General features: G+C 37.3%; 1 protein-coding gene across 1 annotated transcript in view; it reads right to left on the bottom strand.

The window, feature by feature from the left end:
- Window positions 1-15,438, bottom strand: part of ASXL3 (ASXL transcriptional regulator 3) — a 148,898-nt gene that overhangs the window by 64,454 nt on the left and 69,006 nt on the right. Inside the window, exon 7 of the mRNA XM_063076442.1 lies at window positions 9,991-10,154. Within this exon, the coding sequence (XP_062932512.1) occupies window positions 9,991-10,154 (164 nt within the window). The remainder of the gene's footprint in view (window positions 1-9,990; window positions 10,155-15,438) is intronic.

The following is a 15,438-nucleotide window of genomic DNA, read 5'->3' as shown; positions in this document are numbered from 1 at the left end:
CCGCTTCCCTTCACATCTTTCCTGTGTTTTTCCTCCTATCTCAATGCTCCTCCTCACCTGGAACATGGACGTTCCAGGTCCACAGGGACGATTCAGTCCTCAATGAATCAGACTGGTCCCCGAGCGACTCATCTGTCTCCTGCTATGCGAGAAACATTTTGTGATCACCCCCCTCCCTGTTGATGCAGCCCGCAACGTTTCCACAAATGTCTCTTGACTTTCCTCTAATGTCACTTCAGTGGGGACTGTCAGCACTATGCAGGGCCTGCCCACGCTCTGCCTCACTAACACCACCAAACGCTACCACTCATTTACGCCCCCCTCATCCATGCCCTAAAACTGAAATATATTTACTTTCTAAAACTACATTATCCTGTTGCCTGCCCCATAACACAATTTCTTGCATATTTGTTTGGCTTGTCCCTGACATCACCATCCAGACAGATGGAGGGATGAAGACAGGACTGGGACTAACTTCGCAGCGCCCCCCCCCCCAATCTCAGGAAGTGCCCCCCTGCTCCCATAGGGCACTAATTGCACTTTTTTAATTGGGGCAGGGATCCTTCCTGCAACTGGAACTGGCATAGCGGGCCCTGCTACTGCCTCTCAATTCTATCAAAAACTCTTAGAAGAACTAACTATAGATAGCATCTCCTCCCTTCAGCGACAGGTCACCTCACTCATTACACTCGCTTTACAGAACCATTGGGCCTTTGACTTCCTTACAGCAGAGAAGGAAGGCACCTTCCTCTTCTTGGGGAAGGAATGCTGTTATTATGTAAATGAGTCTGGGGTGATCCAAAACAACTTAAACCATTTAAAGGCAAGCATTGATCACCAACGCAAAGGGTTACAAAACACAAACACATCTGGGGAATGGCCCCCATCACTGAACCTTTGGATACCCCGGCTTATGCCCCTACTAGGACCCCTAACTGTGCCTCATCCTAATTTTTGGTCCCTGTCTCTTTTGGTGTTTCTCTAATTTCTTGCAGGAACGAATTCAGGCTTTCACCAACCAAAAGATCACCGAATTTTTCCTGCGACGACATCAGCCCCGCAGAATCAGTGACCCTTCCCTGGAAGAATACAGCCTCCTCACACGAAACCAAAACCCCACCACCTAATTGTTTTACCCACCAACATAAATCTTTTATTTTTTCCATATCTTTGCCCATCTCCAGCAGGAAGTAGCTTCAGAAAAATGAGACCTTCGCCCCTTTTCCCTTCTCCCTGTACTTAAAAGGAAGGAATGATGGATCTTGGGCATGACCAGCACCATTGTGCACACAATACGCACAAAATATTTGCTGGCCTCATCTTCCACTCCAGCACAAAGCCCCTCCCCCCTTCCCTCTAAGAGAAGCCTCGAGACTTAAACAGAAACACTTTTGCTTCCACAAGGGCGCAATTCTCCATGCTGGTCAATAGCTTCCACATTAGCATAATGCCCCTCCTAGATTATATCAGCCAGCCCTTGGCACCCTATATAAGCTCCACCCCCCACACACCTGGTGCTGTCCTCCATTTGAGGGCAGCCCTGGGCTGCCCATCACTTTGAGTGCAGCCCAGCAGATTCTTTTCCTTTAATAAAGCTTGAACAGTACCCAGCGTCTTGGCTCACTTTCTTTCACTTCCTAGCCTCACTCACTCACCTTATATCCCAGCCATACGTGCTGACAGACATCACACGCTTCTCTTCGTGTCTTGGGGACAAGGAACATCATGCAGAGGAATGAGCATGAGCTTGGAGTTGGACAAAACTGTGTTCAAATTCTGACTCCCATGCCTTTACTTGAAAAAAGTTGGGTAAGTCCTTTTGTCTCCCCAATCCTCAGTTTCCCCATGTAGATAGTGGGGTTAATAATAGTATTATGGGTGTCGTTAAGGATTAGTGATAACATATGTAGAGGGCCTAGTATTGTAAGTGATCAACATTATTGACATATATTGTTACCTCTACTTGGAATGCCCTTCAAACTTCTTTACCTGATAGGTAAACTTCCTGCACCTTTCCACACCCAATCTAAATATCTCCTCTTCTCTTTCAAGCCTTCTCTAACTCTCACAGACAGAATATAATCACCTCTTCTATGTTCCCATAGCACAATGCATATACTAATACCAAAGCATACTTCTTTTTAACTATCGGCTTCTCTTCTAGAACCATTACACTCCATAAGATAGGAATTGTGACTTATTAATGTTTGTATCATCAGTGCTTAGCAGTCTGGCATGTAAGAGGTGTTAATTAAACATTGGTTGAATAAATACATGAATTGTGTATCTTATTTTTACCCCAAACCAAACCACTAGAATTTGCTTACATCCATATTATTCAACTTACTCAGAAGTACTGTCACTCAAGAGTCCCAGCAGGCAGAGTTGGTTCATTCAAGTTAGGATCATTTGAAGAGAGTAGATAAGAGTAAGATTTATAAAGGTATGGTCAAGAAGCAACAAAGCCACAGAGGACAGTGCAGTAAACAAGAGCTAATAATGCAAGGTAGCATTTGACCTGAAGTGTGAGGGGAGGGAGAGCTTACCAGAACCCAGACAGAGAGAGGACTGTATGGAGAGAACCTCCTGGTAGAAGCTGGTCAATGGGTGCAGCTGTGCTGACCACTAGTGAGGGTATGGCACTCAGTCTCACTCTTCTTCCTCCATCCAATCCCTGTTGGGGCTCCATCATAGCTGAACTCAATCAGAATCTACAGGGCCTTCTCTGCCTCTGCTGAACAATTCAGGCTTGAAGCTTAAAGCAGTGTTAGCCCCTGTGTAGAGAGGAGACAGGGGATTCATGATGGCCCAGAGTGTAATCACAGAGCCTAGTGGGGCAAAGTAGGTATCTAAGTGGAGGTGAGGCCTGCAGAAGAGTTTCAGAGTCCGAGCATGGTTAGGAAAGTACCTGCACAGAGGAGTGGCCTGACGGGCAGCATGAGAAGTCAAGCAGGAAGGGGAAGATGTCCGAACAAGGTGCGTGGGTGAGTGGGTGGCCTGTCATTGAGTCAGAGCCTGAGTGCAATGAGGAGACTGTCCACAAGGGAGAGGTATGGTGGCCAAGATGGAAGACTGGCTACCTACAAGGTAATCAAATATTTAGATATCAGGGGGCTTCAAAAAGTTCACTGAAAGATGTGAATTATTCATTTTTCATGAACTTTTTGAAGTACCCTCATATATTAAGAGTAATAGAAGCCAGTTTCTCACTGTAAGAGAAGTGAGACAACTATGGAAAGAAAGAATGCTAGAATGAACCATGAGGTATTCGATGAGGATTGGAAGTTTCAGCTAACAAGGTAGAGAGATACACACAGAAATAAATGTAGATATAAATTGTGTTATGTTTATATATACTATAAGTAGGCTTACACTCTATTCTACATGATGTTCCATGTCTCCAAGACACAGAGGTAAGGAGGTATTTATGCATGTAGGTATTTGTTTATATACATACATATATTTTTCTGAGATCTATACTAAATCTGGGAGCAGCAACACCCTGACAGCAAAGAGCATACCCCTCATGAGATCTTGATTTCTAAATATTATGCCATCCTCTTCTTGGAGGAAGGGTTCATTCCTGGTCTGGGGCAGGGAAAGTAAAAGATGAAATGAGGACACCTTGACATGCTTCAATGTAAGGAGATGCTCAAGGAATGATGGAGACATGTGAGAGGACACAGAAGCCAGCTTTAATGGACTTCCACTGACCAAATGTGGGACAATTTAAGCATAATGGTCTGTGGTGGTCTGCTGTGGCTAATGTCAATGTCTGAAATCCTGCTCACAGCACCAATTGTCCAGCTTTTAATCCAGTTTGTGACACCAATTGTAAGCTATTCAACCACACCAGTTGTTGGGCTCTTTTACCTGCTGGTAATCCTGCACCAACTGGGCTGATTGTTGAGCTAAGGCTGGGTCTGGAGCCCACAGACCCCTCAAGCCCGTTCACAGACTGGGCCACAAACCCTTCACATGCCAGGCTGGGTCCCCAGACCCCTCACACACCAGGCTGGGTCCCCAGACCCCTCACACACCAGGCTGGGTCCCCAGACCCCTCACATACCAGGCTGGGTCACCAGGCCCCTTCATGCAGGTCTATGAGCTAGGTAACTGGCCAAAAGTTCCTTGGAGCCATAGGTTGGAAAGCACGGCTGCACCGGGAGGACATCCAAGGCCAACGCCCTCCCACCTGCTTCACTAAAACTCCTCTCTCTCTCTCTCTCTCTCTCTCTCTCTCTACCTCTCTCTTTCTCTCCCTCTCTGTGCCTCTCTCTTTCTCTAGAACACAAGAATAGCAACAAAACTAAAAAGATACATTGGTGCGCATGTGCACTAACTCCACACATACACACACACACAAAATTTGCTTACAAAGGATGCTGAACCACACCCAACTGGACCTGAGGTGAGGGCCCTGACCAAACTATTCTATTTTCCCAACACAGTCTGCTATAAAAATAGGAAACAATAAAGCCATACAGATGTAAATAAATAAATAAAATTATCCAATTTATTAATCTATTTATTGAGAGCCTGAAAAGGAACTGGATATTTACACAGTTTAAAAGAATTTCCTACAAAACACTACTTAATTATAAAGAGGGAAGGAGCAATTTTACGCTGGAGAAGCTTGGCAGATATGCTTCAAATGATCAAGTGAACAGCATCCATACTGCAAATCAAAATTGCCTCTCACCTAATATGATGCAAAGAGAAGAACACAGCATCATTTACTGTATTCCTCCCAAAGGCACATAATCTGAATCTGATCATAAGGAAACATCATGCAAAATCAAATTGGCTTATAATCTTCAAAAGTGTCAAAGTCACGGAAGTCAAGGAAAGACTAAAGAACTGTTCCAGAAGAAGGAAACTAAAGAGACATAAAACTCAATGCAATGACAGATTCAGTACAGAATCTTGTTGCTAAAAGTCACATTACTGGGACAACTGGCTAAACCTAAATACATTCTGAGAATGACACAGTAATCATCACTGTTCATTTCCTGATTCTGATTGGTTACATTGGACTTATGTAAGAAAGTAAGTCCCTGTTTGTAAAAAATATACTGAAACTCATAATATACTTGGAAGAGTGGCTGTCCATTTGACACTGTGGCCTGTATGTGATCTCTGGATTGATGATCTCTTATGGATTTGCTGTTTTCTATCTATTCCCTTGCTTTTGTCCATACCCTTTCTTATCTACACTCTCTCACAAATATATGTATTCTTCTGGGGTGACTATGATATCTCCCAATCCCATCAAATCTCATAGCTGACACAGTAATCTGTGTACATTTTATCACTAAATCCATATTCTCTAGTTTAAAAACCTGAATATATAATCATTTTCTGGACATTTCATAGAGTACAAGCATCTCAACCCAACATGTTACAAGCCAAACTTAATATACCTACCCCACTTCAGCAGGCACTGTTAGCTGCCTACCAAGCCTCTACCTTGCCGTTGTATATCTACCAATAAAATTTCCTAAAAACCAGATTTTTAAAGTATCTTTCACCTCTACCACAAGTGCACCATTTTACTACAGGAGATGGTGAGCACTCTCTAAATTCAAAGGGTGCGCCAAGTTGGCTTAGGCCAATTTCCATATTCTATTCCCCTGGCTAAAGTCACTGTTAAAGAAATCATGTGATCTAAGTAGTACCGTTACTGTGAATCCTAGGTCTTTTGTTCGAAACACTGGGACAGAACTATTTTCCCCATGCACGTGAACAAAGAGGCAAGTACTGTACCCATTTTTTGATTCAGGCAACTACCCTATTACAGAGGGATTCCGGTTTAGAATAGAGTCTACAAGAAGGGAGAAGATTTTTTTTTTAATTAATTATTTAAATAATAATTAAATGTGTCTTTTCTAATAACTGAATCCCAGGACCAAAACCAGAAGCCCACGCTAACCTCTACCTTCTAGTTGCCTGAATCAAGAAATCCCTTTTACGTTTAAGTCAGTTTGAGTTGGGTTTTCTGTTACTTGTGTGAAGAGTAAAATTAAATAGAAAGCTAGATGTAACACTGTAACAATGTTAGAAAACAACTAGGAGTGTGTAAAAAATATAACATAAGATGAACAGACCTCTAAAACAGAACGAAAAGTACAAATACAGAAAAACAAAACACCCAGAGAAGTTGGCTTAATAATAGTTGGCACTGGCAAGATGAATGGGAGACCTAGCTTCCCATATTTTAGAGACATAATAATGTAATAAACCCCAGCTCCATATGGGTCCAGAGGAGGAGGCCTACAGGACTGATTCATGCTAGAAAGAAGGCAGGAACCTGGTGTAATCAAAAGAGAGAAACAAGAAAACTGAAGTTTCAAATTTTGTAAAAATATGTGAAGACAAGCTTCCCACCAATGAAATTCTTACATATTTCACATAATTCACATGTCCAGGCCATCTCTACTCACTCTGACTCAGGAAGCAGTGGTGTTCACTCTCATTTGGATATTTAGAAGCTAGACTGCAAAGCAGAAATTTTGGTAGCTTGTTGCATTAGGTATCCTGTCCCTTTCTGCTAGGAGAGAAGACTGAACACACCTCCAGAAGAGCGGGGAAGAGAGGGAAAGAGAGCCAATTAGGAGGAGAGAGAGGGAAAGGGAGGGAAAAGGGGAGAAAAGGGGAGAAAGGGGGAGAGGGGGAGGAGGGAGGAAAGGGAGGGGGAGAGGAAGAGAATGCAATAGCTCTAAATTTCTTGGTATCAAATACTGACAGGCCCAAGGAGCTTCTCTGTCCTTGCAAGTTACTCGAGATAAAATCTCCAGTTGCCTTCTAGACTTTTAACAACTCCGTTCTATAGGCAATCTTACATTTATTCCTATTCATTTGGGGATGAAAATATGTCTGGAATTCATTCCTTTCTTTTCATTTCCAAGGCCGATGCTGAAGGTCAGACCTGTACCTAGTATCTCAACTACTGCAACTGTCTCTTAACCAGTTTCCCTGTGTCTTATCTTCTTGCTGGTCCAATCTATAATTTGCAGGGCTATTGGGTAATAAGAGAAAATGAGGACTGTATTTTATTTATCCTTTGGAACACTCTTCCCCTCCCCATGTCCATGCACTAAAATATTTGTTTAAATTATTCTGTACATGCTATTTCTCATTTTAAAAATCTTTAATAGGTAACACTGGTTTCACAAAAAGTCCAAAGAGTTTAGCCTGCAACTGGGTTATCAAATTTGTAGACTGTATTCCTCTTCAGCAAAGTATTTCACCATTTTCCTCCTGTAGGTTGTTCCAGTGATATGGAACTACTGAATCTTTAGAATATACAACCAACAAGTATTTGTAGATGACTCTGTAAAATTCACCTTCCTTTAGTTCTACTTAAGAAACACTTATTAGTCCTTCAAGGTTCAACTCAAGTAATCTATCCACCATAAAATCTTCTCTAATATCAAATTCAGATGAAATATCTTACTCCTCTATGCTTTCAGAGGAATTTCTTTATACCTCTAGCTTTATATTTATGTGACTTGCCTGGTCTTTTACTAAATCTGGTATAGACCTATCCAGTTATTAAATTCCTTCCCTAGTAGTGAACAAAGTATATTGTATTTCAGCATGAGGTTATCATTTTCCTCTGACTATAAGTCCCTCATAAGATTCATTCTTGTATCCTCTGTGTTCACCAAGGCATATACCACACAATACATGTTCAATAAATATTTCTTGAATAAATAAATAATTTCCCAATGAACTAAATGTCATTTGAGGACAGGTATTCTGCCTTCTCCTTTTTTCACACTGACTAGAAAAACAACTGAGTAATAGAAACTGCTACAGGTTGAATAAAATATGGGACTTAGACTCTGGCCTCCTAGGTTACTGAATATTTGCTTAAATCTAGGACGATTTGTCATTTTGTCACTCCAAAAATATTTATTAAGTATCCTCTATATGCCAAACCTTATTCCACAAGCTGGAGACAGAACTGTAAGCAAGATAAACCACACATATGTTAAAGTAAAAAAAAAAAAAAAAATAGTGAGTAAGTTAATAAATGAGTCCTCCCCCCACAACAAAAAAAGTTTTCAACTCCTGAACTCTATTCTCAGTCAAACAAACTTGTGACTAGACAGTCATCAGTGGTTCCTCTCTGTACCTTGTTCAAGCATTATTTGACAAAGTGTAAAACTGCAACCACTAGAGGTGGAGGAGGAGGAGGAGGAGGAGGATGATAATGACAACTACAATGACGACTGCATTTTCCTCCATCTCTTTCATTTCAGTGCTATCCTCCAAATTCAAGCCCTTCTTATGCCTTTTGGGAACAACTAAAATTGCTTTCTAACTATTCTTTCCACTTTCACGTTTCTCATCCCTAACATTCCCTTTCAGTACTGCCAGAATAATCTCCTTAAAAAGCAATGGTCTTATTACAGTATAGTGTGGCTCAAAAGACCTCAATGGCTCTGTATTATAGACACAGTGAGAGCTCTGTTCAGACACTTTAGCTTCCTACCCAAGGAATCTTCCAAAATCTACTTTTAGTCTAACTTTCCAGTATTATTTGCACTGTTCTTTCTACAATCCAGACTCCCACCAAATTAGCTTTCAATTTTGCATCTTTGGACCTCTCACTTGGTACTTTTCCATCTATTTTATTCAAATTCTACCTATAACTCAAGGCCTAATTTGAAGATCTTAAATTTGTCTCTGAATTTTCCTTTCTGCATATTAAAGCTCAATATACTTCGTGATTTTTACTTAAGAGTACCTATTTCTACCTCATATTTTGGTTATTTATAAATATAGTTCATGCATCAAATGGAATGCATTTAATCATTCATTTAATAATAATTTAATAAACTTTTACTGTCTATTACTCAAAGTACCTAAAACATATTATATTCATAGTAAATATTAAGAAAAAATTTGTTCAATGAAAACAGCCTCCCAAATGAAAATGTACCTAAAATCAAAATAATCTTTTTCTAAATATAAACAATAATCACCACCAAAGAGATACATAGGAATTGTACAGCACACTGTTGCTTATCACATTTTAATATGTATAAAAAGAGACGGGTAAGTTAGAAGAAAACAGAATCAAATGAAAAGCTAAGAAAACCTATTCAAAGTAAGATAGAAATATTGAATCAATCTTGCCCACTTCAATTCATAGATGTACCTATCATTTCAAGATACAAATTCATAATACACATTAAGTCCATCAATTGGAAATGATATAGTGTCAGAATTTACTAAAATTAGAATCATAAGAATATGTTTCCTAGAAACCGCTGAATACTTTTTTAATGAAATTTAATAAAAGTTTATGTGATTAAATATTTTTCCTTTTCTAAGTAAACAGCTTTAGAAGATGATTGATGCCTGCTATTATGGGTCTGTATTTGTATTTCCTTATTTCAGAAGCTTTTCAAAAATACAAAAATATACTATAGTGCTTCCAGTTATACTAAAAAAAAAAAAGATAAAAGGTGATTATTTATAGGTAATCATATTCATGATGATAGACTCTCAGAGAGCAATTGCAAACATAAATTTTAAATGCCTTTTGGAAAGAATTGAGAATAAAAACATTTACATAATTTTTTAGAAACCCTGACTTTTTATTGATGCATTTCAATATTCCCTCCAGGCAAAGGAGCAGCTACTTCAAAGATTGATTTGACAGTGGATTTCTTTGTTTTCCCTTTCCTGTGTAGGTAGGTCTGCAGTTTTCATTCTACCACAATGTACTGTATTTTAAAATTTGAACTGGCTTACTATTGAGAATAAAAATGATTGTTTTGATAGATTAAACAAACCAATGATAGCAATAAATGAATGTGTGTACATATATATGTGTGTGTGTGTATATATATATAAATATATACATATATATGTAATATAAATTTACTATATCCATGTATCAGCCATCTTCTATAACAGATCTACCACTTCATAATAACTAGAAACTGATATCAAATGTCTAAAACTTCTACTTACCTGCCTATCCACTTCTGGAAGCAAAAGCAGGAGGTACTGTTGAAAATGCTGAGGTAAGGAAGCAAATGTATGTTTATTTATTAGTGCCCTCAAATTAGTGTTGACAAGAATAGATCCTGGGGTTTCTATGTCAATGTCCTCAGCTTTGGTCCATTTCAAGTGTCCTGTGATAAACAAGCAAGAGGCATAAATTCACTACAGATTGAGAAAAATGCACATACACACAAGTATATGTACATATTGAACATACATATTCAATTTGTATATTTCTATCCCTTCTGAAATCATTTTTAAAAGAGAAATTTCCAAAGCTTCTTTCATCATGCTTCTGTCTACCCTTAGTTATCTTTAATTTTCATAGTATATACTTTACTCAATACCCTTCCATACCTTTAATTCAAACTAGCACCACCAGGTCCCAATATTTAATTATACACTTCCAATTAATCAGAATTTTCAAAAATTTTGGAAACATAAACAACTAAAATTTATGTAAGTTCTATAAGACCTAGGATTAATAATAACAATAACAGTGCTATTAATCTTAACAGCAATAATTATAGCAATAATAGCTGTGTGTTCCTCATGTATCAGTCACTGGATTATTTTGGAAGATTCTTACTCATGGTATTTGAGGGTGATAATTTTAAAAGCAATTCTTTATAAAAATATGAGCTGCAAAGACTGATATATCAAATATGCTTTGAAGGATAATTCCAGAACTCAAGGCCTCCAGCAGAAAGCTGTATGCAGAGCTCACAACTCAAAATCATGACACACAAGAAAATAATCCATAATGAGGGATAGTCAGCTGTTGCTTCAAACAGGAATTACCATTCTCAGTTACTACAGCTGAGAATCACTTGAATGTGCTTACAAAGAGTATGTTTTAAATCAGGGTCCAGAAAATTATGGCCCAGGAGCTTTATCTGGTCCCAAGCCTGTTTTGATAAATAAAGTTTTACTGGAACACAGTAATGGCCAAATGTTTACATGTTTGTTATCTAGGCCTGCTTTTGCATTACAATGCAGAGTTGAAGAGTTGTGACAGAAATCACATGGCCTGTAAAACCTACAGTGTTTCTCTTTGGCCTTTGACAAAAAACATTTGCTTACCCTTGTTTTAAATAACTAACGACAAAATAAAGAATTAAAAAATTATAAAACATCAGAATACTATGATAAAAGAATAGTTAGATTTCAAACAGAACCAGACAGAAGTTCTAGAAATAAAAATTTAGTTTTTAGAAATTTCAGGAAATATTCAGTGGCCACAGCAGAGAAACAAATTTTTGAATAATTAAGATACAGACTTAAAAAAAAAACTAGAATGTATTATAAGAATGAGAAGTCAAAATAGGATAGGGAAGAAACACACAGAATGTAATAAGCAGCCAGAATACTATCAATAGGAATTTCAGAATGGAAAAAAAAAAAAAAAAAAAAAACAGAGGATGGCAGAGAGGAAATATTTGAATAGCTCATAGACAAAACTTTTTTAGAATAAAATAATGATAAGCATTTTCAGATAAAGCAACACACCAAACTTTACAAAAGATAAATACCCATTCCTACATCTGGTGTGTGAAATCTCCAAACATCAAAAATAAAGAGAATGGGCTGACCCCATGGCTCACTTGGGGGAGTGCGGCGCTGGGAGCACAGCGGCGCTGGGAGCACCAAGGCTGCAGGTTCAGATCCTATATAGGGATGGCTGGTGCACTCACTGGCTGAGCACGGTGCGGGTGACACCAAGCCAAGGGTCACGATCCCCTTACCAGTCACAAATAAAAATAAATAAATAAAAATAAAAATAAAAATAAATAAAGAGAATATTTTAAAACCATTTCTAACAAAAGATAGATCTCCAGAGAGATGGCAATAAGACGGATAGAAACCTTATCAATAAATAACAGAAGACAGTGGAATATCTTCAAAGGGCCAAGAGAAAATAAGTGTCAATTTAGAATTTCATTCATAACTATGTCTCTCAAAAGTGAAAATGATGACAATGATTTAAGAACATTTTCAGTGTCCAAAATTGAAACTCTCTCTCTTAGAGAATCTTGCTGAAATAACCAGTAGTGGCTGTTCTCAACAAATAAATTATATCAATGAAGGAATGATAGGATTGCAGAAGAAATGATAAACTAAAAACATGAGTAACTTCGAACAAACATTAACTGTAAAAAATAATACTAATGACTAACGGGCTCAAAGTGGAAACAAAATACTTGTCATTAACTGCATGCAAAATGTAGTATGGAAAATGTAATTGAAATGACAGCACTATAACACCCTGGCATTGTCTGAAAATAAGAGAGATAGGGACTACTGATTTTTTTTCAAAAACTCTATAGGTAGCCAGTGGAGGAAAAGAAGAAGAATTATAACTTCCAAACAAATGGATGGACAAAGAAACCTAACCAATCAAATGGAAAGCATAAAGAGAGAAAAGAATAAAAATAAAATAAAGTCCAACACAATATCAATAAATGTAACTGGATTTTCATATTAGATTTTTAAAGTAACAAAAAAGTATTACATGCTTAAAAGAGATATACTTTTAAAAAAAGATAAAAGAATTTTTAAAAATTAAATAATCCAGGACACTGTGATAAAAGAATAGTCAGATTTCAACAGAACCAGACAGAACTTCTAGAAATAAATATGTAGTTTTTAGAAATTTCAAAAAATATTCAGTGGACACGGCAAAGAATTTTTGAATAATTAACATACAGACTTGAGAAAATATCTAGCATATAGTGTAAAAATGACAAATCAAAATAGGATAGAGATATACTTTAAACAGATAGACTTAAAATTAAAATTACCTGGAATTTTTAAATAAAAATAAAAATTAGGAGATAAACTAAAAAATACTAACTAGAAATTCAAAACAACAAAAAAAGCAGTACCACAATATCACATCAAACAACATAAACAGAGGTAAAAAATATTAGTGGGGCTGAGAAAGATCATTCCTTAAGTATGTAAGGAATAATTCCCTGGGAATATACAATAACCTTGAACCTGAATCTATTTAAATAGCATAACCTTAAAATGTAAAATTGAAAAAATTAAGAAAAGAAATTGACATTACGCAAAACTAGGAGGAAGTCTTAACATATATTACCAAAAACTAATCAATCAGACCAAAAAAACTGTCTTAAGAATACAAAGAACTTTGATAACTCAATAATTAATCTTGAACCAATAATTTTAACATGGGGCACTGTCCTGAATAGTTACAGAGAGCAATTTTTTTTCAGCACTCAAGAGACAATGTTGAGAAAATAGAATAGTTTGGTCAGGGCCCTTGCCTCACATCCAGCTGGGTTTGGTTCAGCATCCTTTGTAAGCAAATTTGTGTGTGTGTGTAGTTAGTGTGCATGCGCACCAACGTATCTTTTTAGTTTTGTTGCTACTCTTGTGTTCTTCAGAGAGAGAGAGAGAGTGAGTAGAGAGGGAGTTTGAGTGAAGCAGGTGAGCGGGCTTTGGCCTTGGGCACCCGCTGCACACAGCCATGCTTTCCAACCTATGTCTCCAAGGACTTTTTGGCCGGTTACCTAGCTCACAGACCTGCGTGAAGGGGTCTGGTGACCCAGCCTGGCGTACGAAGGGTTTGTGATCCAGTCTGTGAGTGGGCTTGAGGGGTCTGGGAGCTCCAGACCCAGCCTTAGTTCAACAATCGGCCCAGTTGGCAGGATTACCGGCAGGTAAAAGATCCCGACAACTAGCATGGCCGAGTAGCTTTACAATTGGCGTCACAAACAGGATTATGAGCTAGACAACTGGTGCTGTGAGGATTCCAGGCTTTAGCCTAGCCAGACAGACAATAAGAAAAAAAAAGAATACAAGTGACCAAGAAGTCCCAACAAATACTGATACTAGTACTTCAAAAAATTCCTGGAAAGATTTATATTATATTTTAATTTACTTTTCCATGAACTTTTTCAAGTATCCTCGTATGAAACTTCATCTCTCTGTCCAAAAAGAAATTAAATTAGGTATCTCACAAAGATACCAACTCTCCAATCCCCCTTACACCCATTATATATTTGGACATTTAAAAGCACACTTGTAAGTACTTCACAAGTTAAAGGAAAAAAAAATTGTAATGGAAGTTTAAAAATTTGTATTCTAAACAATAATAGCAAAATGTATAAAATGCTGCTCAAATTGTTTTAAAGGTAAGTTGCATATATTGGAGAGCAGAAACAAAGGTCGAAGATTTAAGGGTTAAGTGTTCGAATCATGAAGTTAATAAAATGAATGAACTAAAAGAATAGTTCATTCCCAAAAAAGGAAAGAAAGATGATAAAAATAAGAGCAGACATTCATGAAACAGAAAAGAAGAATGAAGACCATCAAGAAAACAAGTTTTTAAAATTAAACTCATAAAATAGACATCTCTGGTGAGAGACAGCATACACGAACATGAATAGGAATGAAAGGTAGAGACATAATATTAGGTACAGTACATATTTAAAAGATAGATGTAATTCTAATTAAAAATAGATTTTAAAAAGCATAATACTATGTCTTCTGCCAATATCTTTGAAGACAGATAAAGCATTTTAAGTTTATAAATTTTCACATTTAACGTAAAAATAGAAAACTTGAATAAATTTGTAAAAAATTTTGAAAGTGAAACAGTAGGCAACCTTCCCAACCCACATCTACACAAAGCACAAATTAGAAACAGCTCTAAAGACGTATTTTAAGTGGGGTGGGGGGCCTACTTTCCTTACCTATTCTCTGTAACTCTCATATTACTTCATTATATACATATTATGAAGAATAGGCAAAGAAAGAAAGCTCTATAATTCACTTTATAACATTAATATAACCTTTATTCCAAAATAAGAACAAGGAGAATAAGAGAAAGAAAATTTATCTGCTGATCTCATTTATAAATGCAAAAAAGCATATAAGTTGTGCGTATTTTTTAAAAAGTTCACATTTGTTGAGTCGAGGTGATAGGTATAATATAGGTGTCTGTTTTTTTAGCACCTGTGTTTTTCTACATGTTTGAAGTATTTCACAATAAAAAAACAGACTACAGGGAGAAGAATTAGGATGAACTTCCTTTCTCAGCACTAGAGGCAAAGGCACAACCTAGAGCTAAAATTGTTGAAAAATACAGAAAAGGATTCACTTATTATTATACGCCCTAAATTTTCTCATACACAGGAGCTGAGGTCATTTATTGAGAGTAACTATGATGGGGGGCGGGAGAGAGGGGAAGTATTGGGGAATTGATTTTTTTTTTTTTTTTTTTACTTTTGAAACATATGCTATGAGCAGTATGAAAAGTAGAACTAGTGCTGTCACTATTTAGTATGGTTCAAAAATTTTACGAACATCACAGAAAAAAGCAGCTTCAGAGAAGTACATAGTCTTTTGTGTCAAAACCAAAAGAGGATCTATTTCAAAGATGTCCAC

Source organism: Cynocephalus volans, chromosome 13 (assembly GCF_027409185.1).
Source record: "Cynocephalus volans isolate mCynVol1 chromosome 13, mCynVol1.pri, whole genome shotgun sequence".
Classification (NCBI taxonomy): Eukaryota; Metazoa; Chordata; class Mammalia; order Dermoptera; family Cynocephalidae; genus Cynocephalus; species Cynocephalus volans.
The sequence above is the reverse complement of the archived record's forward strand: the minus strand, read 5'-3'. Positions and strand labels throughout refer to the sequence as shown.